Raw genomic sequence first — 27,723 nt, 5'->3', positions numbered from 1 at the left:
AGAAGTCAGTAGGGCTCACTGAGACAGCTATAAACTCGATTTGAAGGGGAAAGGAATAAGATCAGGCTCTCTAAAGATAAACCTGGGAGCATCACACCAGTGTTTGAGAAAGAGTGTCCTAGAAAAGTCCTTTAGCCTGCTGTCTCAGTGGAGGTAGGGGCTGTAGGTCTACATGGGAGCAAAGACAAAAGGATTATTGATGTGTTGGGAAGCACAGATGCACCTGAAAATGGTCTTGCAGGGATTAGAGCTTTTCCCCCTGCCTAAAAAATGGTGGTAGGATCAATAGCTGAACTGAGGTGCATCTGCACTGGTGCATTCAGCGTGGGCATCAAACAGGAGGCCAGTCCTGGTTTGTATCGTACTGATGATCTGTACAATGGGCTCAAGTGCTCCCTTAGTCAGTTTGCAGACAGCTCCAAGTTGGGAGGGAGTGTTGCTCTGCTAGAGGGTAATAAGGCTCTAGAGAGGGATCTGGACAGGCTGGGTTTATGTGCTGAGGCCACTTGTGTGAGGGTTCTGCCCTTGGCTCCCAACAGCCCCATGCAAGGTTACAGGCCACAGGAAGAATGGCTGGAAAGCCGCCCAGGGGAAAAGGACCTGGGAGTGCTGGTCAACAGCTGGACATGAGGCAGTGTGTGCCCAGGTGGCCAAAAAGGCCAGTGGCACCTTGACCTCTGTCAGAAATAATGTGGCCAGCACCACCAGGTTGTCCCTCTGTACTCAGCACTGGTGAGGCCACACCTCAAATCCTGTGTTCAGTTCTGGGCCCATCACTACAAGAAGGACATTGAGGGGCTGGAGCAAGTCCAGAGAAGGGCAATGCAGCTGGTGAAGGGTCTGGAGCACAAGTCTATGAGGAGCAGCTGAGGGATGTGGGGAATCCTTTACCCTGGAGGAAAGGAGGCTAAGGGCTGACCTTACTGCTCTCTAAGACTCCCTGAAAGGAGGCTGTAGTGAGGTGGGGGTCAGTCTCCCAAGCACCAATAGAACAAGAGGAAATTGTCTCAATTTGTTCTATGGCTGGTTTACATTGGGTATTAAAAAATTTTGTTCTCCAAGAGGATAGTCAGACATCGGAACAGGCTGTCCAGGGTCACCATCCCTGGAGTTAAGAGATGTGTAGATGTGGTGCTTGGCAGCATTGGGTTAACAGTTTGATTTGGTTGATCTTAGAGGTCTTTTCCAACCTAAATTCTACAATGCTCCGAAAACTAGGGAAAAAAAACCCAAAATCTACCTCTTGCCACAACCAGTCCCTGACCACCTTGTCATACATCCAAGTTTATCACTGGACACAAATTAATGTGCAATTAGTGCAAGGCAGCAGTGGCAATTTATGTTGCTCCCTAATTTAACATCATACCCCAACCTCTGTTTAAAGTGCAGGGTCTTGTTAAGTCTGTTGGTTCTGTAAGCTCATGAATAACTTCAAGGTTAAAGAAATTATGTCTAATCCATTCAGTACAATGATTGAATACATAGTGTGTCAGGCAGATGGTCTTTAATAGTGATTTAGTTGCTTACAAAGCACAGGATTTTATAATTACATAGACTTGTTCTTTGATATTTCATGATTTTTCAGTCCCTTGCCACCCATGTATGTAGTTTTCACACCATGTATGTATGTTTTCAGCTGTTTTGGTTTTTATTCTGAATGGACACAGTGCATACCTGCCCATTTGTACTTGTAAAGACTTTACTAAAGCATTGAGTAATACACAGATAAATAGGGCTGGGATTTCTTTCTCTTGTTGCCAGCTACACATATAATATTTTGTGGTATCTTGAACAGGGTGTTTGTTGTTTTATGCTTTCTGTACTGTTTGTGGTATCAGGGAGAAAGCATGACACCCAGTCCATTTACTGCATATTATACTGTGTTTTCTTTGGTGATCTGCAGGTCTGACATTAGTACAGTTTAGCAAATACTCATTCACTGACAGTAGCATGGCCATCCCCATATATTGTTGAAGCCTGTTGGATTATTCTTTTTTCCATATATAAAAAGTACTCTGTTTCAATGATAAGGGCTAAATGAAGAGGATACACATGGAAAAGTTCTACTCTATGTAATACAGAGTACAGAATAATAGAACAGTTAGGGTTGGAAGGGACCTAAAGATGATCTAGTGATACAAAATACAATTAAAATATACATTAAGAGCACCGCTGTTTATTTTGGAAAAGTAGTTATTTGTACTTTAAATTTGGGAAATGTAGGTGTGTGTTTGCACTAGTTAATACAGGTCTGTTCTGCACTTTTGATGGTAATGGTTATATCCAAATTATTTTGGAAAAGTAGTTATTTGTACTTTAAATTTGGGAAATGTAGGTGTGTGTTTGCACTAGTTAATACAGGTCTGTTCTGCACTTTTGATGGTAACGGTTATATCCAAACTGTTGTGCAGTACCGTGTGGAGTCGGTGATGCTGCGCATTGCAAAGCCCATGAACTACATTGCTGTGACTCCCAGTGTCCAGCAGCGAGCTCAGATGAAAGCCCCACAGTGTGTTCCCTTGATAATGGAGCCAGAATCCCGCTTCTACAGCAACGCTGTTCTTGTCTTGGATTTCCAGTCCTTGTATCCTTCCATTGTCATAGCATACAACTACTGCTTTTCCACCTGCCTGGGACATGTTGAAAACTTAGGAAAGTAAGTTGTTACTCTTTTCTCATGATCTTTGATTCTGTAGATACTTGAGTGTCTTTTCTAAGGTACTGAGAACCCCTGGTTGCCATTGGAAACGGTGGGCATGTATGAATGACACCATTTTCTGTTACACAATACAGATGATAAAAATCTACCATGTGGGTGTGTGCACATGTAATACACATACATATACAAATCAATTTGTATTTTTAATTAAATGCACTATTAGACTGTTCCTCTTAAAAACCCCTGGAAACAGCTCTGTGCGTGTAACACCTCTTTGATAATTGTGGTGATGCTGGTTTTTAATACTGCTTCAGAATAAATTAAAATTACTATAAATCCACCATCTGTCTTCAAAACTAGACTGGGGCTATTCCTTATTGAACTGTGATTGTTTCTGTATCACTTGTAATTCACTCGAGTTCTGATTACTAAAAATTAAAAGGTAAATTGTGTTATTCTTTGTAGCATCTTTTATTGAGCTTAACAGTTACTCTGTTAATTGGAAAAAGATCTCACTGCTCATTATAATTACCTCTATAAAACAGTATTTTGAAGAATGGAAAAATGCCTGCAATAATTGCTAGGTGTCATCATCAGGTTTTCAAGTTCCTAATTTGAAATTCTGAATTTTTAGGAAGAAAGTGCAGTGTGGTACTTGGTAAACATGGATGGTTTCCATAGGGGATTACAGAATTGAGTACATGCCTCCACTAACTCAGTATTTGGTAATAATTCATAACACAGAGCAGAATTGATAAATAATGCATACATTGGAATTCAGCTATTTATTACTACTTTGTTCCTAGAACCTTCTGTATGTAGCTAAAAAAAATGAAATTATGTTATGTTTGTTTATACCTGAGATTATTCTGTCCTTGCTGGTATTATTAGCATTTTAATGTGCACTGGTGTTTTCGCTTGATTAGTCTGTAAATGAATGAATTGTCTTCATATTTAAATTTTGTCTTTATTAGGTATGATGCATTCAAATTTGGCTGTACATCTCTGAGAGTACCTCCTGACTTACTCTACCAGATTAGACATGATATCACAGTGTCACCCAGTGGAGTAGCTTTTGTCAAGGTAATGATATTAGTGCTCTGTGACAGCATTTTTACTGCCTGTTGGCTGACTTAAGATCAAATTGATATTGTAGTTGATATTTTGCTGCAGTGAGAGTAGACAGAAAGGGAAGGTTCATTCTCTCATTTCACAATGTTTCTGATATTTGTCAAAGTGCTGAACTTCTGGCATCTCAGGAAGTAAAATGTCTTTATGCTTTCCTTCATACTGAAGGCTTATTTCATCTATAATTAACTGTATTTTACGTGTGCAGTTTAGGGATCAAACAGTAATTATTTGTGTGTAACAATTCATTTTTCTCCTGCCTGTGTAGCAGAAAGCTTTCTTAGACAAAGGGTAATGATTTGGGAAATGAGACTCCCTGGCTTGCTTTCTATTGTTCTCATTTTGTAATGTGTCCTGCTGGCTGGTGTGTGATGAATATGGCCTGGAGCTGTTAAAAATACTTAGGCAATCACCAGCATACCTGTGTTTAATGCAAAACAAAAACTTTAAGTAAAGAATACTTGCAGAATTTTTAAAAGATAATGTTCCTTCAGCATTTAATACTTAAAAAGTTAACAGCTAAATATTGAAGTTCTATTTTAGTTAATAAGGTTATCTAAACATTATCTAAACATTGCATCAGCAGGGCTGATGAATACAAAGAACAAAAAGCTATTTCTTTTGCCTTTAAGAGCCTTGCCTGTACAAATATTACAAGGTTACGTGTAATATTTGTGAGAAAAGCCAAACTGCTAGTAGCTGGGGCATCTTGCTATTTAATTTGTCTTCCTATCAGTGGTTAACTAACAGTTCTCGGGTTTGATTTTACTCTTAACTGTTTATGTTGGGCTTTCTAACACCACGTTTTTCTTTGTTCCCTTTACGGCAGCCTTCAGTAAGAAAGGGTGTGCTGCCAAGGATGCTAGAAGAAATCTTGAAGACCAGGATAATGGTGAAGCAGTCAATGAAGGCTTATAAGCATGACAAGGCTGTGACTCGAATGCTTGAAGCTCGTCAGTTGGGTCTTAAATACATAGCTAATTTTACTTTTGGCTATACTGCTGCTAATTTTTCTGGAAGAATGCCATGCACTGAGGTAAGGGTTGCAGGTAAAAATGTATAAAAATGTTTGAAAGACACTAGTCAGAGAACATAATATTATTATTTGAAACTATCTAAATACCTTCAGAAAAGCTGCTTTTATTTGTAGTACTGAAAATCAGCCACTTAGGATTTATTTGTGATCTTCCAGAAAAATAAAAATGTTGGTTGTCTTTTTCCTGTAGAGAAGCATTTGGAGTTGGCATCACTATAGAACTGTTTCCAAAGGTAGATTGGATTACAGTTCTTACAGTGGAAATAAAACAAAGCATTGCAGCTTTTTCTTAGTTTTCATAGGAATCAGCAGAATCCAAAAACTAGAAAAAATGATCCTAGCAGTCTTGTCTTCCTCCATAGATTTTTAATATGTATTATAAACTTCTAAGAAGTTTAAAACAAATTCTTCTTTATTTTAATACTTAATAATTTTTGATCATTTTTCTTTTAGTTCTTGTTATTTTGGGGTAAATTAAATGACCTTTTTATTTATTTTATGCATTTAAACCATGAAAGAAAATATATCATCTCAATACAGTGATTTTCATAACAAGATCGAGCATGGTTAGATTGTGTTTACCAAGAGCTAGTATTTGGTTTAGCAGTAGAATAAAGATTTCCAATCTAACTTTGCAGATTGGAGACAGCATTGTCCACAAAGCCAGAGAAACATTGGAGCGTGCCATTAAACTGGTGAATGATACAAAAAAATGGGGTGCTCACGTTGTATATGGTGATACAGACAGGTAATTAAAGATCTGCTTCTTAAAGTGTTTTAAAATCATAATAGTTCTTCATAGATAGATTTTGCTTTTTTCTCAACAAGGCAAATTTATTATGCTGAAAAGGGTATGTGGATCTTCTTTGGATGTTGCAAAGTGAATAATACCGAGTTTGCTCATGTTTCTTTAAGTGCTTTAAAGGTTTCCTTTTGAAAATTACGTGGAACAGAAAGAGGGGGTGAACTATTTCTTCAGTTGTGAATTAATATAAATCTAATTTACCAAATTATTATTATTTTTGTGCCTGTTTCTGATGCCATTTTTATTTTTGAAAATAGAGTAGTAGGCATTGCACTTTGGGGAAGTCACTGTTTTAAGCTTCAGAAGTGGATACAATTCAAAAGCAGCCTCCAGAGAATGCAAAGATATTATTAGGCTGCCTGACATACATTTTCTCAGTCAGTCTTTCATCTGAATAATAGCCATGCTCTAGGCATATCCATCTCTGTTCCACACACTTCCACACTTGGATAATTTTTCAGCCATTGGGAAACAAAGCTTGTCTGGCTGTCTTTTATTAATAACTTAGGAATCCAGTGACTGATTTTAGCTAGATCTGATAAAAGACTTGACATTTCAAAGATACTGAATTCATAGTGGTTTCATTAAAAAAAAAAAATTGCTGCTGCCCATAGTGGGGGAAAAATGGTATACCAAAGCTCTTTACAATTCTTTCCTGGGAGCTCCAGTTTTGCAGTGCGTGGGAGTGGTCCATTCCCTGCCTCATCAGACAGTCACAGCATTCATTAGCCCTTTGGCACTCCTCATCTCATGCTGAACACTGAAGTCTCTCAGATTTTTGGTTTTTCTAGCTGAAGAAAGGGAGTACAGCTCATAATGACATCCCTGCCTTGCTACCAGGAAACTATAGCATATGATTTTCAGGAGCTGTGTTGAATAGATTTCCACTCACTTCCTATGTCTGATTTCTTGTAGCATGTTTGTACTCTTGAAAGGAGCCACAAAGGAGCAGTCTTTTAAGATTGGTCAAGAAATTGCTGAAGCTGTAACAGCAACAAATCCCAAGCCTGTTAAACTGAAGTTTGAAAAGGTAAAAGGAAAATAATTTGCTTGAAATATGTCAGGTGTTATCAAAACAACATCAACAAAACAAAAACCAAACAAAAGAAAAGCCCATTAAAAAAGTTGAGGGTAAAAGAGTTTTCTAAACCGTAATGTACATAAGGATAAACAAGTCAGGTGCTGTTTCTGTAGATATATTGCAAGCTCCTTAATGCTTCAGGGACCTTTTCAGAGGAGCACTACAGTGTGAACAACAAAAAGAAATATTCTTAAGTTCACATCAGTGTCTTGTTGTCCTGGCAGCATCAGGCAGTTTGAATTCCTATCTCATCACTTTTTGGAAATATCTCCCTCAGTTTGGCATTGTATACCTACAGTTGAATCACTGTGTGCAACTTAGCAGAGGAAATGTTCACCGTCCCCAGTTCCATTGCGTTAATTACAAGCCTGATATTTTTCAGCCAGCCTTAGCACAGTTCAGCATATGTCCATGTGATACATACACCTATAAATGAAAAGTCATAAAAATCCATTCATTAGGCTTTTGGAAGAAATATTAACCACAACAGATCTTTTTTAGAAGAGTAAGGCAATACGTTACTGATTTTGCTGGAAGTTTGTCACTGTAAAGTCATTAGCAAGGTGTTCAGGTCAGTTAGCATTAGTTCAGGTGGTCTGGATATTTCCAAAGTACATACCTGACTCAACAAGGTCCGTCAAAATTTGTAAGCCTGAGGCAGCCTAAACTCACTGCTTCCTCTTCCATGAGAGTCAGGAAGATGTGGTGTTATCCCAGTAACACTCCAAAGAAGAAATTGTTCTCCATTCTTTCATTTGAAAGTAGTCAAGGAATACTTACTACAATCAAGAATAAAATAAGAGGTTGGAGAAAAAGCAAAAGAGACCATGACCCTAAATTTAAGTCCGTTCCTGAGAAAACTCTTCTCCAAGCACAGGCATTTAAAAAGCATATTTTCTCCAAATGGAGGTACTAGCAGATTTTGGCATCTCCTTAAGTTTGCAAACAGAAAGTTCTAAGCCAATACTTTTGCTGGGAGCATTTTCTTCTCTGGTGTTTAAAATGAAGTTGTCTTTATAAGAAAGAAAGATAATAGAGTTACGTTAGAAATGGTGACAGGTGCAATCCAGAAAAGTAAAGGTACTTGCAACAATTTATACTGTGTGTCACTTTCCATCTGAGCTTCAGCTAAATGAAATGTAAAGTGATTTAAGAATGGAACACCACAGAATCCCAACTTCCTCAGCTATCCTTTAAGAGTGCTTTGATCTATTTTATCAGTTGTAGTGATTTAAGAAAAAAAAAAAATGCAAGCCAAAAAAAGCCCAACAAACAATCCAACAAAGCACACTATTCCTTAGGAAGCCTTCTATGTTCCCAACACATTCCAGACTGGTCTGTCTTCTTTTCTAAACATTCCAGGTCTATTTGCCATGTGTCTTGCAAACTAAAAAGAGGTACGTGGGTTACATGTATGAAACACTGGACCAGAAGGACCCAGTATTTGATGCAAAAGGCATAGAGACAGTCCGAAGGGACTCCTGTCCTGCTGTTTCCAAGGTAAAATATTAATAGATTTCTTCCTGAATGAAATTATAATCTTCTGTTATTTCAGTTCTTATTTGTCCTTTCTCAAAGTTTCTAGTCCTTTAGATTAAGAGTTGTCTTAATTAATCTTCATCTGCTTTTCTTGTGTGAGCTATTTGAAAGATAAATTGAAGAGCTTTTACAGCATTACAAGGATTTATATTTTGCAGTTTATCTTTCATCCCATAAAAAGCCTTGGTCCATGTAAGCCCTCTCATAGACAATTCTTGATCCAGTTCACTTCAAATGGACTTATTACTGCCAGTAATAATGCAGTTAAGTGAGACACATTGATCTGTCTTCCAAATAGCTCATTTACATAATTCTAGTTCAGCTAAGAATTCCCTTTTTTTTGCCTGTTTATTTTAAGCTGTGTATTGAGAGGTTAAAAAAATTAGGAAATCTTGTTCTTAGCCAAATTAAAAGAAATTTATGCCAGTAAAAAAGGTAATGACATAGAATGGTTTACTAAAGTCATGGCAAAATATTTTAGATGGCAGGGAAAAACATCTTCTCTCATACTTTGGAAACTTCTATAATTGTTGAACAAAGCGCTGGAGTATGGATGTCATGAAAGATGTGGCAAACTGAGGAAAGAGTTGTCCAATAAAGTGTTTATGAATGTCTTTGAGTGGAAGACATTGCAACCTGTTGTCCTATCAATATCCTAGCTCACCATTAGTACTTTTTTCTAAGCACTGTATTTGTATTTCCATATAATTTACTGAATTAATTGCAATTAATTATTTCTTATTCAAACATACATGTTTTTATCACCTTTCTCTTTTGGTTGTACAGATTCTTGAGTGTTCTATCAAGCTGCTGTTTGAAACACGGGACATAAGTCAGATCAAGCAGTATGTTCAGAATCAATGCATGAAGTTACTGGAAGGAAAAGCCAGCATGCAGGACTTCATCTTTGCAAAAGAGTACAGAGGAAGCTCAGCATACAAACCTGGAGCCTGTGTACCTGCTCTGGAAATCACCAGGTAATGAGATCAAGAAGTGCTAATCATAGATATTTCTTATCTTGACCTTTATGCTGACAGGTTATGGGTAGGAGCTCATATGTTTTTTTTGTCTTGATCTTTGTATTGACACATTAAATAGCAGACTGTGGATATTTTTTCTCTTGACCTTTGTACTGTCAAGCTACAGGTAGCAGTCAGATGTCTTCTTCATATACTGTTGAAGCAGTTGTCCCTGGTTTTCTTCTGTGTGTGAAAAGAGATGGTCCTGTAAAGAGCCACACGTTCAAGAGGAAAGTCTTATCAGAACACTGTAATAGTGTGTTCACTTCTGTTACTTACAGTTTGGGTTTTGTACAAGGGCTGGACTCTCCAAGATTATTCATCACTCAGGGTTATTAGATATGTTACAGATGGTGGTGGTGATGTCTTTTAGTGCTGTGAAATGCATTACCAGGCATAGTTTTTCGTTTTTAATGAAGTACCTTACTTAAAGTTAATATTTCATCCTGTTAATATCCTTGATCAGTAATAAGACAATGTTCCAGCTTACATTATCTACTTTTGTAGATAATGTAAGCTGGAACATTTTTTCACCTTGCTTAATACAAAAGATCTTCCAATTAAGCTATGCTTCTGTAATAAAACATTGTCAAAGTCCAAAACTGATACCTACTTCAAACTGAATTGTCCTTTGCTTTCTAAGTAAAGGATAATTCAATTTGAAGCAGGTACCATTCTACTGAGCAAGCAGTCTCAGAAAGCAAAGGACCAGAATTTGACCAGAAAACAAATTGTACTTGAGCTCCTTTTAGTACCCTGGCTGTTCTTTATTAAAATATTTGTTTAAGGAAGTGGTAGCTAGAAAACATGCAAATCCAAGTGACCTGAAACAGACCATGTTTAGGGTTTGTGTCCCAAGTTCTAAAATTTAGGTCCAATCGCAAGGCAAATTAAAAATGAAACATTTTGGTCCTGTGCTTCATAATAGGCACTGACTCCAGTTGTCTGGAGAGCAGCCCATCTAATCAGATGGGGAAGGTTACAGGCAAATGAACTATGAATCTGCCTCTGGATGCATTTTCAAGGCTGTGTTTTGACAGGAGAATGCTTGCCTATGACCGTCGCTCTGAGCCGCGCGTCGGGGAGCGCGTGCCCTACGTCATCGTGTACGGCACGCCCGGCCTGCCCCTCATCCAGCTCGTCCGGCGGCCCCTCGAAGTGCTGCAGGACCCCAGCCTGAGGCTCAACGCCACCTACTACATCACCAAGCAGATCCTGCCCCCCCTGGCCAGGGTGTTCTCACTCATTGGCATAGACGTCTTCAGCTGGTACCACGAGCTGCCCCGGGTGAGTGCTTTTGAACAAGTGTCAGCAAGCGCAGTGCGTCTGCGTGCAGTGTTTGCCCTTGTGACTTTCAGTGGAATGAGGTTAATAGGAGGCAACGGCAAAGGTTATTTTGTAAAACAGTGTTTGATGCTCAAATATGTAGTCCTGATTCTTAGATCTTCTGCATGGTTTTTTTTTTCCACATAGCAGATCAATTTTTTCATCCCTTCTCTGTAGGGTTGATCACAGTCATCTTCTGTTTCCTGATCCCTTCTATAGTTTAAGAGAATATTTTGCCATAACTCTGTATTTTTAGCAGTATATGTATGTGCATCTGTTTGGCCATACCACCTTTTAAATATCTCTATGTTAGATATTAGAACTCCTGTTTTTCCAAAATGTTCTGAAGATCTTTCCTCTGTATACAAAAGGTAGCGTGCCCCAACAGCAGGAACACTTTAAAAATTTGTATCACCAGAAATTTAAAACCAATAATATTCAAACATGACTTCTCTAAAAGAAGTCATTGAGATGCAGGAAAAGAAGCATTAGATAGCTGGATTTTAGTTTGTGATTCCCCTGACAAAAAAGGATGGTGAAAGACAGTATATTTGCGTAGTTTGGTTATTCTGCTCTGAATAGACTTCAGCAGCATAGTAATACATCGTGTTCCCACTGCAATATAGCAGTATAGCTGTATTTCCCAATACAGCCTTGATTGACTTCAATTCTCCTTTTCTTTACCTTTCCAATGGCACCATGGCAGTCACCTTAAGTATCTCCAAACAAGCTGTTCTAAAAAGGTAAAAAGAGCCGTGGCTTTCTGCAAGGCCAAGGAGCAGTGAGGAAGTCACAGGGAGCAGAGCAGCAGGAGAGTGAAGGATAGCACAGAGCAAAAGTAATGCAGCAGCAGGAGCAAGTGCAGAGAACGAACTTCCCAGGGTGATGGGCCAGTGGTGGGGCCTTGTCCAAGGAAATCAGAGCATGAGCTAGTGCCATGGATCAAGGCACCATGGCAGAGCTGTGCCCAGAACTGCCCGGCACAGACACTCAGATGAGGGCAGGCAGCATCCAGAAGGCAGACACTGGAGCTGCAGCCAGGGCACAGATCACAGCTGCAGGAGCAGAGTTTGAGGTGAAATCAGGAGTTAAGCATGTGTGACCAAGGATTTTTCTGGTTACAGTTCCCTGTGAAATAGGGGTTGGGGAGGGTTCTGTTCAGTGTATCATTTCAGGGCTTGTGCTGCACTCTTCAGTGTACTGTGATCTGTGTTCATATTTGTATATGAACCCAGGCCCTGCAGGCCATCTTGCACTTCCTTACTCCTTTGGGAAAAAAAAGAGTATGTAATCTAGGAATAAGGCAAGCTGCTCTCTTGGAAGTTCATTACCTTTTAATTATTTTTCTTGACAGATTCAGAAGGCTGCCTCAGCTGCCCACACTGAGCTAGAAGGACGCAAAGGCACCATCTCCCAGTATTTCACGACCTTACACTGTCCTGTGTGTGATGAACTGACCCAGTATGGGATCTGTAATAAATGCAGAAGCCAGCCACAGCATGTGGCAGTGATTCTCAACCAAGAAATCCGAGAGTTGGAGCGTAAACAAGAACAGCTGGTCCAGGTATGATTAAAGCATTATCAGATGTCTGTCAGCAAGACAGGGGCTGAAATTTCAAAGCAGTGCATTACTGAATACACCAAACAGAAATTGGAAGTATGGTCCGGGTGTTAAATGTGCTGCAGCTGGTTTGCTTTACCCATTGCTATTGAAGGTGTTACTCTCCTAGACTTTGTGGAAAGCTAAGGCAAAGAAGGGGATCAGAACAGAAGATGCTTTTCTCATTTTCTTTTGATTTTTTTAAGAGTACCTTATATGGTTTGTAGCTTCCTTTTTTTAATGACTTCAATGACAGAGAACTGTGAGAGTGTAAAAGATTCACTCTTTTTTTTTTTTGCATTAAAATAACAGATGATGTTCTAGAAACAAAAATGTTTGGGTCAGAAAATTTATTTATTTATATGTAAAACATCGATGTGGTTTAGCTTGGAGATTTTCTTGTTACCTTTCCACTCAATAGGAATTTTCCAACTGCTTTTCCCCTTGAGCTAGAAGTCAATTAAGAGGGTAGCTGACTGTGCTCATGAATATATGACTGCAAAACACAATGCCTCCCCTCGTAGAAACATATGCATACACTCACCTAATTTTCATACTGTTATATTTTATAAATAATAAATATTTTAGTTAAAATTTATTTTTAGCTCTAGCACGTGAACCTTTTAAAGACTTGTCTGAATGTCAGTGATATAAATGTCCCTAAATCTAAGCATTGATTTGATAGGTTCTCATGGGGTTGCTAAAAATGCACTTTAATTCACTTTATAAATATTTAATTTCTAAGGTGTGGACTTCTTGCTGTATTTTGTAATATTTGCCCTTATCTGCATTGTGAATGGCAGAAATGAGAAAATGCATGTTCTGGTGTTTTCCTGTGGTACTTTGAACCCTTTGCATTGCTCTTGTTCTGAAGTAAAGCAGAAAGTGGGCAGGCTGGTCCAGCCTCACAGAAGGATCCGTGAGTTTGAGTAGAACATTCTCTTGTCCCTGCAACACACAACAGCTCAGCACGGCCTGGGATCCTGTCCCAAGCAGTGTTTGATGTCTCTGTAAGAGCATCTGTCTTATTTTAGTATGAAGGCATATATATCCTTCACATCTTAAATTTTTAGCCCTTTGAGATTACAAACTTGCTGGAGCCAGCAGAAAACTGATACAGCATTGAGCTGTACATTATTTTAAACTGCACTCAAAAATTACATGCTCTAAGTTAAAACCATAGACTTCTCCCTTCAACACAAACTGAACTTAGGACTCACCTCAAGCACCATTTAGTTTGGTCCCTTGCATTTAAACCAGTCACAGCCTCTTTCAGAAGAACTAGGATAGATGTAGTTCTGAGATTACAAGCCTGGAACCAGCTGTTAAAATCCTGTTCCTTCTGGAGACAGTTGCAGGCCAGAGGATTGGTATCCCTAAGGTGCCACCCGTGGGACTGGGCCAGGAGGGGCTGCCCCTCTCCAGCTGTTGTCAGCCTGCAGGGATTTGGTGCTGATGCCGCCCTGGCATCAGCATGGAACATGGAAAGGAAAAGCAGAGGGATACAGTTTTTGTTTGTTTATTGATCAGGCTAGGCAAGTGATAGGATAAACTGTGTAATATATTAATGTTACAAAATACAGGTGTTGGAATCATATTTCTAAGATTTTGAGAGAAGTGTTGGAGGTGGTAAATGCTGTAAAGGTTCAAAATAAAATAGCAAAGTAGGGGCCTTTAGTTTCCTAAAGGTGTCTACCTTTGGAAAAACTGTGCCTGCTGCTATTTTATTCCAATATCTTTAGTCTTTTATTCATTTTATTTTATTATTGTTCATGTTAAAAGTACTTTCAAGCCGCATTAACAAGTAGTTCCTTGAACAAGGAGAGCAGTGCGACTGCTGTGGCCTGTGTATTTCTGTGTTGGGATTGATTGACTGTGACTAGATCAAACTCCAATTAAAGCTTATCTTGAAATGAGTAATTTATTTTTAGTCCCTTTTCTCTGCAGAGAATAACTGCAGGACAAGAGTTCTGTCTTTTTTTCACTAGGAGACTTTTACAGACAGTAAGATTATCACAAATAGAACACACTGCCCTGCTTAAACCCATCAACTTGTTTACCTTGTTTTTTCAAGTGCCACCACATGCAAGTAAAACTTAATTAGCAGGATTGAAACCCAAGCTGTAGATTCCTGCTGTTGCTCTCTGCCAAGTTCAGTGGGTGATGCTGCCAGCCCCGCACCAGCCGCCAAGTGAGCTGTCTGGCAGCAGCCCAAGAGGCTGAAGCAGAGAAGGGAGCTGCTGTGGGTCCCTCTGTGCAGAAGGGCTGTGCCTATTCTGCTGATACAGGCTGGAGGATTTTAGTAGTCCCTAGTGGTTTATGCCTCGCTTATGTCATTTTAAATAATTGTTTTGCTTTTTCTCCTGTAATCTAGATATGCAAGAACTGCACAGGCTGCTTCGATCGGCAGATCCAGTGTGTCTCCCTCAACTGCCCAGTACTTTTCAAGCTCTCCAGAGTGAGCAGAGAACTGTCAAAGGCACCCTATCTGCGCCAGCTGCTTGACCAGTTTTAAATGATCTGTGTTACAGGATTCCAGGTGCTATTTTTTTTTTTCGTCAGTGTTTACCACACTAAGACTATTGTGCATGGTGCTTTTTCAATTCTCACCTAGTCCAGGATTTCCATTTTAACTGTTGGGTTTATTACCTGGAGAATAAGGAACATTTACCATAGCTAAATTGAAAAAAAAAAAAAAACCCAACCCATTTGTTGATCTATGAATAGCTCACTTTTTAAGATGTAAAAATTTCTTCTTCATGTTTCTAACATAATGTTTTATAATGCTGATGTTGAAATAGCTCTGTGTAACATCTTGTAAATCCATTTCAAAGTAGAAGTCAAGTTTACTTCCTGGAGGAAGGAGCACTGAAAACCTCTTGAAATGATAAAACCATTTGTGTGTGTTCTTGAACTGTCAGTATCAAGACGTGTTACTTATATATTATCCATTCACTTTATAATTTTGTCTGCGAAATATTTTGTAAATACACTTTTTTACTTTTCAAACAACTGAGTAAAATAATGTGCAATGACTTTTATACAGATAATTTTAAAGTTGGTTGGTATATCTCCTCCTAAGTTTTGCTTGATTCCAAGTAGATTGTTATTTTGATCAGACTGTGCAAACAGTAGTACCATGTGTAGCATTTTGAAACATTATTTTCTAAAAATTGCTGTCTTGCTTTAGCTATTAATGGGGCATTGTGAGGAACTGTGCAAAGACATTTTTGTTACAAACCTGTGGGACTGTTGCAATACTTTAAATATAAAATTTTATTCCATTTTTGCTTGTTTTGTATAGACATTTCTATTGCTTCTAAATATGCTTAAAATATTTTCTTTCCTTATGTACTGTACAGTTAAATCTTATTTGCCACCATCTTGACAAAATGTGTATTTAGAATATTTGTATAACTGTATAAAATGGAAAAGGAATTATGTGGTCAGTGCATTGTTTTCTAAACTGGAAATCATTTTGTTTTAGAAGTTAATAATGGAAACCATATTAAAGTTGAATAAAATGATATGGTAAAAAATTATATGGGTTTTTTTAAATATTTACCCTCAATTTGTTTCCTTCTCTGGCACACACAATAATGTAAAAACAAGACTTCTCAAATCAAAGTTAAATCCAGCTTAAACTTTGGGATCTAAAGCATCAGTACCTTCTCCAAACCAGAAGAGAAACATTTCCAGTTTTACATCAGTCAGAAAAGGACCAAGTTTTAAATTTAAAAGTCCAGAGAAGGTCTGAAAAATAGAAGAAAACTTTATTTACACCAAGGAACCTGAGTGCCTTCTCCAGATAAGAATTTATTACAGTCAAGACACCAGTCAGTCTATGAAATATCACATTACACAGTACAATGTAAAACCCACACCAAGCAGAATAAAAACTATTACATATATAATAGAAAATCCAAAGATTGTGATGCACTTGTATGTAAAATAACTCTTAAAAAACCAAAACATCAAGGCATAAAACTTTACCTGGTCTTGCATTCAAGCATTGGTCACGTACAGAATAAAAGTGCTAATGCCAGGATTAAGTGCTTGTAGTACAGTCCAGTACTTGGCAGTGCCTCAGGATAAATAAAGTATTAAATGACACTTAGCTGCAGGAGGTTACCTTTCACACTGGAGCAGAGCACTCAAACTATTCCTGGGTTTGTGGACAAAAATAGGAGTCTTATAAAATTCAGGTATCTAATTCATTGATTAAAATTCCTGTCCTCAACAGAGGAATGGCTTTTCTAGCATAAGCAGGGCAGTAGTAATTTAATACAGCCAAGTAATTTCAACCCCCAACATGTAAGTTCTTGAGCTTTCTGGACAACCTGTAACTTAAAATAGATCTGCATTGTAAATAGATCCCCACTTCAGCTGTATATGCCAGGAAGCAATTTACTTTGAAAGGAAATATAAACATTTGAAAACTGATGTTCATTGTCTGAAAACAAGCTTTGAAGAACACCAAAATCCAAGAGCAGGGAGCTAAGCCTTGGCCATCGAAGGTACCTAGAACTGTTATGAGCTGGACTCATCCTTGGAAATGTACTAGATCTTGTTTTAAACTTAAATTGCTTCAAGCATTTAATTTTAGTCAGGGGCAGCTCCTGCTATTAAAAGCAAGCTGGTTAGGGGATAAGGAGAACACTTCTGTCCATCTATCCCAGTTCAAGTTTAAGACCAGAACTAAAAGAACTGAAGGCTCCAAGTCCTCATTAAGATGACTCTAAATTTAGGCAGGCCTGGAAAGTGACTCTACATAGATAATTCTTCAGCTTCCACTCATACAGCCACTGCTTTTTGGATCCTTTATTTGTGGAAAAGGCTGCTCTTACCTTGGCATTCCAGCCTGTTGCTCCATTCCTACTACACAGGAAATGTAAAAAGCAGGCCTCTTGCTTTTTAAGGAGGAAATGAGTATGAATTGAAGTTATTCACACAGGAGTTAATACAGGCAGTAAAAAAAATTAAATATTTGTTTTGTGCAACATTTTTACATTTGCTGTGAAAATGCTGGTCAGAAACACAAATAAGTGTCCGTATATATGCAATAGATAAGCTTCTAAGAGGTTACAGCATATTTCCCAATGCAGCTTTGATTTAATTTTCTGTGTTTTTTTAGTACTTGATTATGCAAATGATACAAAGTAAACTATCCATGTAAACTATCCCTGAGAACAGTCTTATATGTAGGACATTCCAATCTGGAATTTCATCAAAACTTAGCATATGAATTGGGGGAGTTTAGAATCTTCCTGGTTGCCCGGTATCTTTATTTAAATAATTTTCTTCTGGCACCATGATCTTGGGTACGGGGAAGCTTTTCTATAGCGACATCAACCCAGGTGAAGGCAGGGGATGGCAGCTCCAGCAGGGAGCTGCCACAGAACAGTTTCCATCCTTTCACTGTGTGTCCTGCGCCTTCTCCCTCCTTCCACCCATGGGATTTGTCCTCCCCAGCAGCTGGCAGCCCCTACCTCCCACACACATGGAGCAGCGTGCAGGAGGACCATTCCTGTAAGCAAACAGAACCCTTGTGCCACAAGTGACACAAGGCTTCATTCTAAAGTGCGGGTTCATGCATTGCACTGGAAAAAGATACCACAGAAGGAATCCATCAAAAACACAGTGGCATTTAAGTGCCAGTAGCAGGAGAGGGAGGCTCTGCAACATGGCAAGATATTAACAAAAATATTTTCATTACAAGTTGATTCTGGCTTCTTACTAACTTCTCAGAAGAAAAGAAAAAGCCATTCATGTCTAGGTTGCATACTTGTAGGACAAGAGAGAAAACAAAAGCAGACCTGAAAATCCAGGGAGCATCTAACATTCTGTGCTGTTACACCTAGAGTCCTTTTTTTATTAAATGAAACCTCCTAGCAAGAAAAATACTAATAAAAATGCAAAGTTAAAAACCCCAAACAAGAGTACATTCTTATCACACAGTCTTAAAAAATACTTAACTGATTTGGAGTTCCAAGCTGACAAATGGGAAGATTACTGTTCAGAGGCAGATTTTGCCATTTGCTGCTACTTTTTTTTTTTTTTTTACTTTTTTTTTTTTTTTCCCTCTTACTGGGAGGGCTCCCTGGCATGGCTGCACCTCCTCAGGGCTTCCTGCTTAGCAGCAATGAATCTTCACATACAACCACTACTTCTCCACTAGGGAGAAGTCCACTATGGAGAGTCCATCTCCATGTAATCCCACAGAGAAAAAACCCAAATGTCACCAATCCAACTGGCCAGGAGCAAGTAGCCAAAGAAAGAATTGTCTCATTGATAATTCCTCTCCTTCTCAAATCTTCATTGTAACACATTGCCCTGTTAAGTCTTGGCACAGGAAACCAGAGAAGTTGTTATAACCTTAATTTAAACAACTGGCTTAAAAATTCCATATATTAAGTAATCTCTTTTACCTGAAGGGAGCCAGCAAGAAAGGTGGAGTGGGACTTTTTACAAGAGCGTGTAGTGATAGAACAAGGGTGAATGGCTTCAAACTGAAAGAGAGTAGGTTTAGATTAGATATCGGGGAAAAATCTTTCCTGTGAGGGTGGTGAGGCACTGAAACAGGTTGCCCTGAGAAGTTGTGGATGTCCCATCCCTGGAAGTTTTCAAGGCCAGTCTGGATAGAGTTCTGAGCAACTTTCTCCAGTGGAAGGTTTTCCCTGCCATGTCAGCAGGTTGCTACTGGATGATCTTTAAAGGTCCCTTCCAACTCAAACCATTCAAAGATTATGTGCTAATTTTATCATCTTCTGTGTACATTTGTTGATTTCAGTGGCAGTGCCATAATTAAAATCAGAAATGCTTTAGATTATTTAGATTTGTTGCCACTGTTTAGCAGGTTGGAGTTATGCATTTGAGCAGATAAACAACAGCCCATTTTGTGCCCTTTCTCATAAACTGCTTTTAAATGACCCAAAGGCATGGTTTCATTTGTAGGAAACAACTTCCAGTTTTCTCTTGTCTTTGTCTCAGAACCAAAAATTCCTACAGTTTTGGCAAAAGGTTATTCAATTTAGTGCTGCTGGGCATCACCAGAAATTTTAACTGAACTGATCACACACAACTTTCAAATGCAGTAGAAACATTCCACCTTCACAAGGTAAGAAAATTCAGCACTACTGGTAACAAATGTCTCTCCTCTCATGAAATCATTTTGTGACAAAGCATCTCAGACCTGCACCTTTCACCCACCTCAAAAAACTGAGTAGTCTGAGTAGTCCCCTTCTTTCCCAGTTATTACAGCATCTCTTCCTGGGATGCATGCCTCATATTTAGAGAACAACTCATACATTTTAACAGTTTTGGCATAGCCAAACATTTAGCATGTTGCCCCTATCACATCACTGACAACCTTCCTAACTCCAAGACATATCCCTGCAGGCTGAAAATGAAAGAGGAGAAAGAATTGGGAAAATCAACATGCTGAGCTCTGCACCACTATGAAAGGATACCTGAACCACTTGACAACAGCTAAAATTCAACTGCATTTCCATTTTAAAAAAAGCTTTGACTATTCACTCTTCTCCCAGTCAACACTCCCATTTTATTCCCCAGGGGAGCCATCAGCAATCACTGGAGAATTGCCCAATGCATCGTCCAGATGAGGCTGGAGAGAGATTTCAGCTGGAGAATCCCCTGGTATCCTACAGGAGGTGTCTGTCAGAGAGTTTTTTTGCTTGCCATTCATTTCTATTACCTCAAAGTCCGCATCGTTCCACTCTCTCACATGCTCCTCCTCCTCCTCATCCTCAGGAAGCCTCGAGTTTGACAACAAAGTTTTCCGGGTCTCCCTGTCACTCACTTCTTGCAAGTCACGCTGCTGGGGCCAGTTGGCCAGTTTGTACATGGCAGGGAAGAGCAGCACTGTCACTATGGAAGTGACGAAGGCAGTGTACATAACGACAGGAACGTGGTGGTACCTGCCTTGGAGATAGCCCACCGCGACAGGAATGCACATTTCGCCCAGCGCCGCGCCCACCACAAACAGAGACGCCGTTTTTCCTCCCACAGCCGTGTGCTGCTCTATCCAGGCAATGCCGCTGGGGAAGATGGTGGCCATGGATGCTCCGTACACGGCGGTTCCCACCCACAGCGCGGCTCGGTGATGCACGAAGGCCAGGGCTGCCGAGGAGGCAGCAGAGCACAGGAGGCTCGCCACGATCATGGTGGCAGGGGACAGTAAAGCAGCACCGAATATCGCCGCTCCTCTGCACACGGCAAACGTGCCCCAGAAGAGAGAATTCAAAGCAGCTGCTTGACTTTCCGTCATCTCGGCAAAGACCATTGCATAAGTAAATACGTAGGAGCCATAAGTGACCTCAGCTCCCACATAGAAGAAGAAGAATACAAACAGGAGACCAACTAAAGGCCAGTGGTATTTGGCAAGTCTGTCCTGCGCAGGAGCCTTTGATTTGTCTCTAGCTGAGCTGCTCTTTGAATACAAAACAAAAAACAAGAAGGAAACGAAGAGAATATAGGTCCCTATGAAAATATAGGACCACAAAAAGCCTTCATTGTGATGGTCATTCAGTGCTGGTGTAGTTGATGCAGCTGACGCTGTCGGCACCAACTTGAGGACAGACTGGTTTGTCTTTTCAGCCCCTGCAAGTTCTTCAGGTTCAGAACTCCTCGAGTCCATTTGAGCCACGATAGGAGCCAGAAATGCACCAGCAGCAAAACTGAAGTGCAAAGCCTGCAAGTGTGGCCCAGCCTCTGATCCCCAGGTATACAGTGCCAGTACATTGCCACCTGCAGATCAGAGAGAAAAAGATTCATTTTAGTCCGAGACCAGACATCATTTAAAAAAACACCAAAAAACAACAACAAAAAAAAAAAAAAAAAAAAAAAACCCAAAAAAAAAAAAACCACATAACCTATATTACTAATTCACTATACAATAATGCCAGGCTTAGCAAATACAATGTGTAAAACAAAAATTAACTGAAACTCTGCCTTAAATCCATGTGATTACTTGAGCTTTAGGAGGATATTCAGAGCAGTCAGTCAAAACAAAGAGTCACACAGTGGCTTTATCCAGCAGCAATGGACAGACATAACTGTACCAGGGGAGGTTTCAATGGGGTGTTAGGAAAAACTTTTTCATGGGAAAGGATTGCTAAGCATTAGAACAGGATGTCCAGGGAAGCAGTTAAGTCACCATCCCTGGAGCTATTTAAAAGACATGTGGATGTGGCATTAGGGACATGGTTTAGGGCTGGACTCAGCAGTGCTGGGTTAAGGGCTGGACCTGATGACCTTAAGGATATTTTCCCACTTAGGGATCCTATGATTTTATGGTTCTAATTACCCTACTTGACAATTTGCAGCATTTTTCAGCCTTTTATAAAAAAGGATATTTAACTGCTTCTCATTTCACAATTTATCAAAAGCAACAATGCCCAATGCTAAGAATCAGAGGAACAAAAACAACATTTAAAACTCATTTAACAACATACCAGGAAAAACAACAATTCACTTGCTCCTGATGTGCTGGGCCCACCCCACTGTGTTCAAATTACTTTCCAGAAACAGAAGGGTTTACATCAATACCACTGTAAACACCAAACTACACCACCACTAGATCAACAATAATGGTAGGAAGTAAGATCTCAGAGAGGTGTTTTGAAGTAGTCCTTCAGAAGAATGCAGGAAAACAAACAGTAATCAAATTCCTGTGCTGCAGTACAGCAGCCCTTGTCACTCAGCACTTTTCCAAATCAATTCAGCTTTGCTTTACTGCCTTGCTGTGAGTTTCTTCTGCTACTCCTGCTCAGCATGGGAAGCCTCCCTGGCTCTGAGGTCTGATCCAAGCAGTACACTCACTGCAGGTGTTTTTACCATTGGCTGACAAGATTTTTCCCATACAAAGAACTTTTAAACCAGGTATAACAATCTTACTGGAGGCTCTGCACGCCGTTTATTTAACATGACCTGTGCCACGCAAAAATATCTCTTCACTACAGGATCCTGTGCTGTGCTCTTTTTACATCTTAGCAGAGCTCCCTCAGATCCTACAGCATTAAGGCAGACATTCACATGTGCAGCCATCACTTTGTTGCCAACCAGCCAGGCCACCCTAGCCAGGCCCTGGCTGGGATGCTTGCAGAGCTGTTTGGATGGCTAAGCTAACACATGAGTCAGCTCTCTCTCAGCAATAACCCTGCCCTGCAGGTGATCAAGTAGTACTCCAGTAGTACCTTGCTGGTCAGTAAGCACCCCCAGGCTCCTGCAGCAGGGCAGCAGAGTCAGCACACACTGCTGGGACATCACTGGAGAGGTGCCAGGAGTGGCTGCCTGGTGTTGCTTCACCGCACGTGCTACAGCAATGCCAGAATGCTCTGCTGACTGAGGCACTTTTGGGCAGTTCCTAACTGCAAGTATGCCAGCATTTCCTAGGCATCTCTAAGCACCCTTTGCCATGGCCTTGCCTCCTGGTGCAAACTGCCTGCTAAAGCCAGCCCTCCCTAACCCACCCTGTCTAAGCCGTGCCCTGGGACTCGTTCTTCATACCTCCGGTGTAAGTGACCTTTCTGACCACACCTACCCTTGCTCTGCAACTTCACCAACACATCTCAGGATCATAGAATCATTTAGGTTGGAAAATATCCCTGAGATCATCTTCCTCCAAGAATAAACCTCTGCTAAGAAACTGGGTTTGAACAGCTTTCCAGCAAAAGTGCTGGATTTGGGGATTTTTGGCCAGGCCATTTGCAGTATGCACATGCCACAGACTTAGAATCTAAGGGACAGAACGAATTTGTATTCCCAGCCACCTAAGCATGGCTGGCCAAAGGTGGAAAACATCCCTTAATTCAGGGAGATGGGCACCATGGTCCTGTGAACTCCCAGCTGCTGCTGAGGCAGCTGTAGGTGGGCAGCTCTGCCAACAGCAGTGTAAGAATCTCAAACACCAAGGCTTTGCTCAGGACAGCTTAGGCCCAGCTAATGCTAATGAACTATATCCTGAACAGCTTCATGTAATGAGCAATTTAAAACAAAACATTGCTTAAAGAGCACAGGGCACTTTATTTATGCCTGTAATGGCCCACTGAACTGCAAATTTATCTTCTCCAGGAAGCAAGAGATACCCCACTCTCCAACCCCTAAAGGAAGTCCTGTCACACACACACACACACACTGGAAGCCTCAGGACCAGATTAACCCAAGAACCACAGCCAGGTAAAACAGCTCCCCTCTTTTAATTCAAGATGTATCACAAGAAAAAGCAGCAACTGTTTTGGTATGCTTGAAGTTTCCAATTCTTTTGCCGAAAGAACCTGGGTCTCCTACCTGTGTCCAGAATTCCCAGGGAACCTCCAATGACTGACATCAAGATTGTCAATAGCAGGGATTCCTTGCACCAGGGTATCGCATAAAGACCAGACATTGTTCCAAGCATGGATAACGCTGGAAAGGTTAAAAAACAACAAAAAACTTATATGATACAGTTTCCATTTAAATAACACAGAAGAACAAGAAATACAATTAAATTAATGAATATTAAAGTTACAGATAATCCTAACAAGTGATGCAATGTAAATACCCCAATCCGTGGTTAGCAGTAGCAGCTAGAAAGTTCAACAAATCATTTTTTAGTTGAAAAAAAATGAATTTCATCAGGACATAAGCCCTGCACGACACATTTCTTTGGCTAAAGCAAAGAGACACTAAGAAGTGTCCTCCTGCTAGGACAATAAGAAGTCTTCTGCAAACTTCTGATTTAGAAATGTGACTTCAGTGTGAAACCAGCAAAACATTGGGTTTGAACAGTGTCAAGCCTGTTCTCTGAGAACTGCACTACATTTAATTTGGCTCCATTTTTAAAAGAACCCAAATAACTAAGCTCTTAAAAATCCTATAAAGTAATTTTACCTTGTCCACTAAGTGATCTTCATATAACGATGCTGACTTCTATTCACATTTTGTTCTCACATGAGAGATGTATTCCAAGGGAATTCTGGAGTTTTAGACAGAACTACAAAATTTCTCATAAATAAATTTAGCAGCAAGTCATTAACTGTATTTGTTTTGCCATTACACTTACAACACACCATTTCAAAAAATATTTTTAGCAGATGGAAATTGTTTTATTACCAGCTGGGAGGAAGTTAAGCAGTTCAATTCAATGCTTATAATTGCCTCCATAATAAAACAACCTGCAATTAATATCTTGAACAGACAGTATTAGGTTCTTAGAAATCTTGTACCAGTTAAGCTGTCTCTATTATTTTTTAAATCAATAGATACAGCAGATACTTAAAACATCAATGGGGCCCAATGTATTTAAGAATTTAGGTTGATAAAAAATCATAGATACAGCAGATACTTAAAACATCAATGGGGCCCAATGTATTTAAGAATTTAGGTTGATAAAAAAAAAAACAAACAACAGCAACAATGTCCAGAACCTTAAAGCAAGATACTTGGAATACATGCCTCAAAACATTTTTGAAGGTGGTGTGCATGCTGAGGTGCATGAGGAAAACACTAGAGATTGGGAATACTAAGTGCAGCTCCTCAGGTGCCACTCTCAAACCTGAAAAGTAACTTCTCAGCAAGGGCTCAGCTGTCCACTTCAGCTCTATGCCTGCTGTTCATGTGCACTTAAAAATCTCCTTGACAAACACAATGATGGTTTCAATTTTTCCTCTATACAGAATTCTTCTCTGTAGCAGTATTCCAGCAGTTGAAAGATGGGAGGCAAAACTACACAAGCCAAAATCTGTTACAGGCAGTGCTCAGGTGATAAAAATGAGAACAGGTTCAGTAGTTCAAATTGTGGCCTTGCCATAAGCACTACCAAACTGGAAAGGATTAGGAGATCCATCATTTCCCAAGTATTGTTAACAGACAACATTTCTACAGGTGTGTGCACTGATTCCATTACAGAAAGCCAAGTCTGACTTGGCCAGGTGCACAAGGAGGAGGTTAAAGGAAACCCACTCCACAACTGCACTAGCAATGGAAATAGGGATCTCATCTGAGTGACCACATGATTACAGCACGGTCCTTATGGGAGGCACAGTTCCTTGAACTAAGGAGAAGAATAAGCCCTGGTACACATTTTAATCCCTAACTTGGAGCACAAAGGCACTTGAAAGTAAGAAAGACAGGGCTTTACTATTTTTGGTGTGTTCTGAGAACCTCCGTGGGAATGAGACACTAGCAGAACTGTAAAAGGAGCCTCTCCTTTCTGGATGCTGAGTGTGGCTCCTGGATGGCTGAATAGCATCACTCCGCCTGGACAAAGCTGGTCCTGTGCTCCTACAGGAGCAAGTCTCCACCAGAAATCCAGAAAACTGTAAAAATCATCAACTGTGCTTCCTACAGTTTAAATGTTTTCACCATTACAGACAGTAATTAATGTTTCCCACTGTAAGTAAGTTAAAATTTGGCTACGGCCCTCCAGTCAAAAGCCACAGACTTTTGTCCAGTACACAAAAATGATCGTGAATGGTGACTGTTAATTAAGGGAAGGGGAAGCTCCTCACATAGAAATGCGCCTCAGCGAGACTGCTGGAGGTTTCTGCCGCACACGGCAGCCAAAAGAGCTTCCTGTTCCACATGTTCTACAGCCTCGCTAAGAAGCCTGTTACTTTCCTAGAGCACCTACACTGTGCACATTACTTGAGCAAATTTAAAGAAATGCGGTTGTTCTCTTCAGTGGGAACCATTGGTCAATCCATGCGCGTTTTGCCCGCTCGATCCCAGTTCCCGCTGCGGACGTGCCCGGCGGGCCCGGGCTCTGGGCAGCGATGCTGCAGTGCCCGGGGCCAGCGGCACCACCACCGCGGCCACCGGGGGGAACAGCACCGCATCCCTCGGCCCCCCCCGTTCCCGGGGCTCGGCACCGCTCCGCAAAAGGCGGCGCATCTCCCGCGGGGCTGCGCTCGCTGCGGAGAAGCACAAGCGTCCAGAGGGCGATGCGCCGTCCGGCGGGGCAGCACTCACCGAGCAGCAGAGAGGCGTTCATGCAGTCGAGGAGCACCCCGCCGACCACCGACCCGCCCAGGGAGCCCAGGGACCGGCCCACGAAGATGTAGTAGATGTCGCTGACGTTCTTGCCGACATTGGCGGCCAGGGTGGGGAAGGTGGGACCCAGCATCGCGATGCTCAACCCCTGCAGGGGAGAGTGCGGGGTCACCTCGCCCGTCCCGCGGAAGCGCCCGCAGCGCCGCGCAGCCCCGGGGCCGCCCTGGCTCGCTCATGCACTCACCAGCCCCAGGAAGGAGGCGCAGAGCGTCCCGGAGATGCACCAGCGCAGCGCCGCGCCGCCGCGCCGCCCGCCGCCCGCCGCCGCCTCCCCCGCCGGGATGAAGGGAACCCGCGGCTCCCGGCCGGCCGCGGCCATCGCTCCCGCCGCCGGCCCCGGGGGCCGCTCCGGGCCCGAGCAGCGCCGCCCCGCCCCGCGCACGGCGCCGGCGGGCGGAGGAGCGGGCGGAGGAGCGGGCGGAGGAGCGGGCGGAGGAGCGGGCTCCGAGCCGGGGGGCGACACCGCCGCTTCCTCCCCCGCCGGGGGCTCCTCCTGGGAGCGGGGCTCCCCGCTGGGGAGCGACATTCCCGAGGAGCTGACACGCCACACCGCTGCAAGGCTGTGCCACAGTGCCCGAGGAAGCGCCCTTACAAACCAGCATTTATTTTTGTCTGTGTTATCACTCAAACTGCACTCGACCTTTCAGTCAACCGATCATAAACGGTCTTTGACTTCCACAAGGACTGCGTTATGGCACGGTGATAAAGCTTCTCAGAAGAGAGAGCTGCTGGGTCTGCTGAGCACAGGTATTATTAACACATGCCTGGCATTAAAAGTTTTAAGCATGAAAGCGACATAAATTCCTACCACTCACGTGGAGCAGCTCACAGACTGTGCAACAGGTCTCAGTGCGTGCTCCCTGTCTGGCACTGAGCTGATGTTCCCTGTAAGAAAGGCCCTGAATTTCACCATACTTAGTAAGTTTAACAAACAACACAAAAGATAATTCCAAACCGCGCTGCTTTGTTTTGCGAGTTGTTTCTAACAAGAAGATACTGGGATATAGCAGTGCACGGACAGTGAACAACGCATTCCCTTTCTCCTGGCACTGGCAAGCATGTTCAAGTCCCTTGCTGTTCAGGGTAGCCTGGGTGCGTTGAGACATTAAAAGAGTGCCTTGCTACAAGTGCTTGCTACAAGTAATACAAGTAACACTGACAGATATTATTTAAACCTGATCTATCCCACATTCCTACCTTTGGAGGAGTGCAGTCTGTACCATGAGGTATCTGCAGAAAACTGCTGAGTTTCTGTTCATATGTCCAGCAGTAGAGACAATTCCAGACAAAAATAATTTCAACTGTAATAGTAGTCACACACAAGTCAAACCATATTTCTACATGTCAGTATTTTATCTTGTTTGAAAAATGCCCAGGCTTCTCACTGTTGTTTTACACACTTACAAATAAGCTTTCTACATTGAGAGTGTAGAAATGGCAACGGCACCCAGGCACTTTATAAAGGTTTTGGGCATCTTTTT

The 27,723-nt window shown here is 41.3% G+C and overlaps 2 protein-coding genes across 4 annotated transcripts in view; one reads left to right on the top strand and one right to left on the bottom strand.

The window, feature by feature from the left end:
• Window positions 1-15,733, top strand: part of REV3L (REV3 like, DNA directed polymerase zeta catalytic subunit) — a 114,549-nt gene extending 98,816 nt beyond the window's left edge. For both annotated transcript variants that reach the window (XM_021555506.4, XM_085575017.1), the window contains exons 23-32: window positions 2,412-2,656; window positions 3,634-3,742; window positions 4,617-4,823; window positions 5,462-5,571; window positions 6,544-6,658; window positions 8,072-8,209; window positions 9,035-9,225; window positions 10,308-10,554; window positions 11,948-12,157; window positions 14,568-15,733. In XM_021555506.4, coding sequence (XP_021411181.3) covers window positions 2,412-2,656; window positions 3,634-3,742; window positions 4,617-4,823; window positions 5,462-5,571; window positions 6,544-6,658; window positions 8,072-8,209; window positions 9,035-9,225; window positions 10,308-10,554; window positions 11,948-12,157; window positions 14,568-14,708 — 1,713 coding nt within the window. In that variant the 3' untranslated portion in view covers window positions 14,709-15,733. The remainder of the gene's footprint in view (window positions 1-2,411; window positions 2,657-3,633; window positions 3,743-4,616; window positions 4,824-5,461; window positions 5,572-6,543; window positions 6,659-8,071; window positions 8,210-9,034; window positions 9,226-10,307; window positions 10,555-11,947; window positions 12,158-14,567) is intronic.
• Window positions 15,734-15,945: 212 nt separating this feature from the next.
• SLC60A2 (solute carrier family 60 member 2) lies at window positions 15,946-26,573 on the bottom strand. Of its 2 annotated transcripts, XM_085575021.1 has the most exons (4): window positions 26,427-26,573; window positions 26,162-26,330; window positions 23,501-23,617; window positions 15,946-20,959 (listed from the first exon to the last, which is right to left on the bottom strand). In XM_085575021.1, the coding sequence occupies exons 1-4, from the start codon at window positions 26,559-26,561 to the stop codon at window positions 19,755-19,757; spliced, it is 1,626 nt and encodes a 541-aa protein (XP_085431147.1). In that variant the 5' UTR covers window positions 26,562-26,573; the 3' UTR covers window positions 15,946-19,754. The 2 variants fall into 2 exon arrangements, with proteins under 2 accessions (XP_085431147.1, XP_085431148.1); XM_085575022.1 differs by lacking the exons at window positions 26,162-26,330; window positions 26,427-26,573 and adding an exon at window positions 24,083-24,218.
• Window positions 26,574-27,723: the final 1,150 nt, after the last annotated feature.

Source organism: Lonchura striata, chromosome 3 (genome assembly GCF_050655825.1).
Source record: "Lonchura striata isolate lonStrDom1 chromosome 3, ASM5065582v1, whole genome shotgun sequence".
Lineage (NCBI taxonomy): Eukaryota > Metazoa > Chordata > Aves > Passeriformes > Estrildidae > Lonchura > Lonchura striata.
The sequence above is the reverse complement of the archived record's forward strand: the minus strand, read 5'-3'. Positions and strand labels throughout refer to the sequence as shown.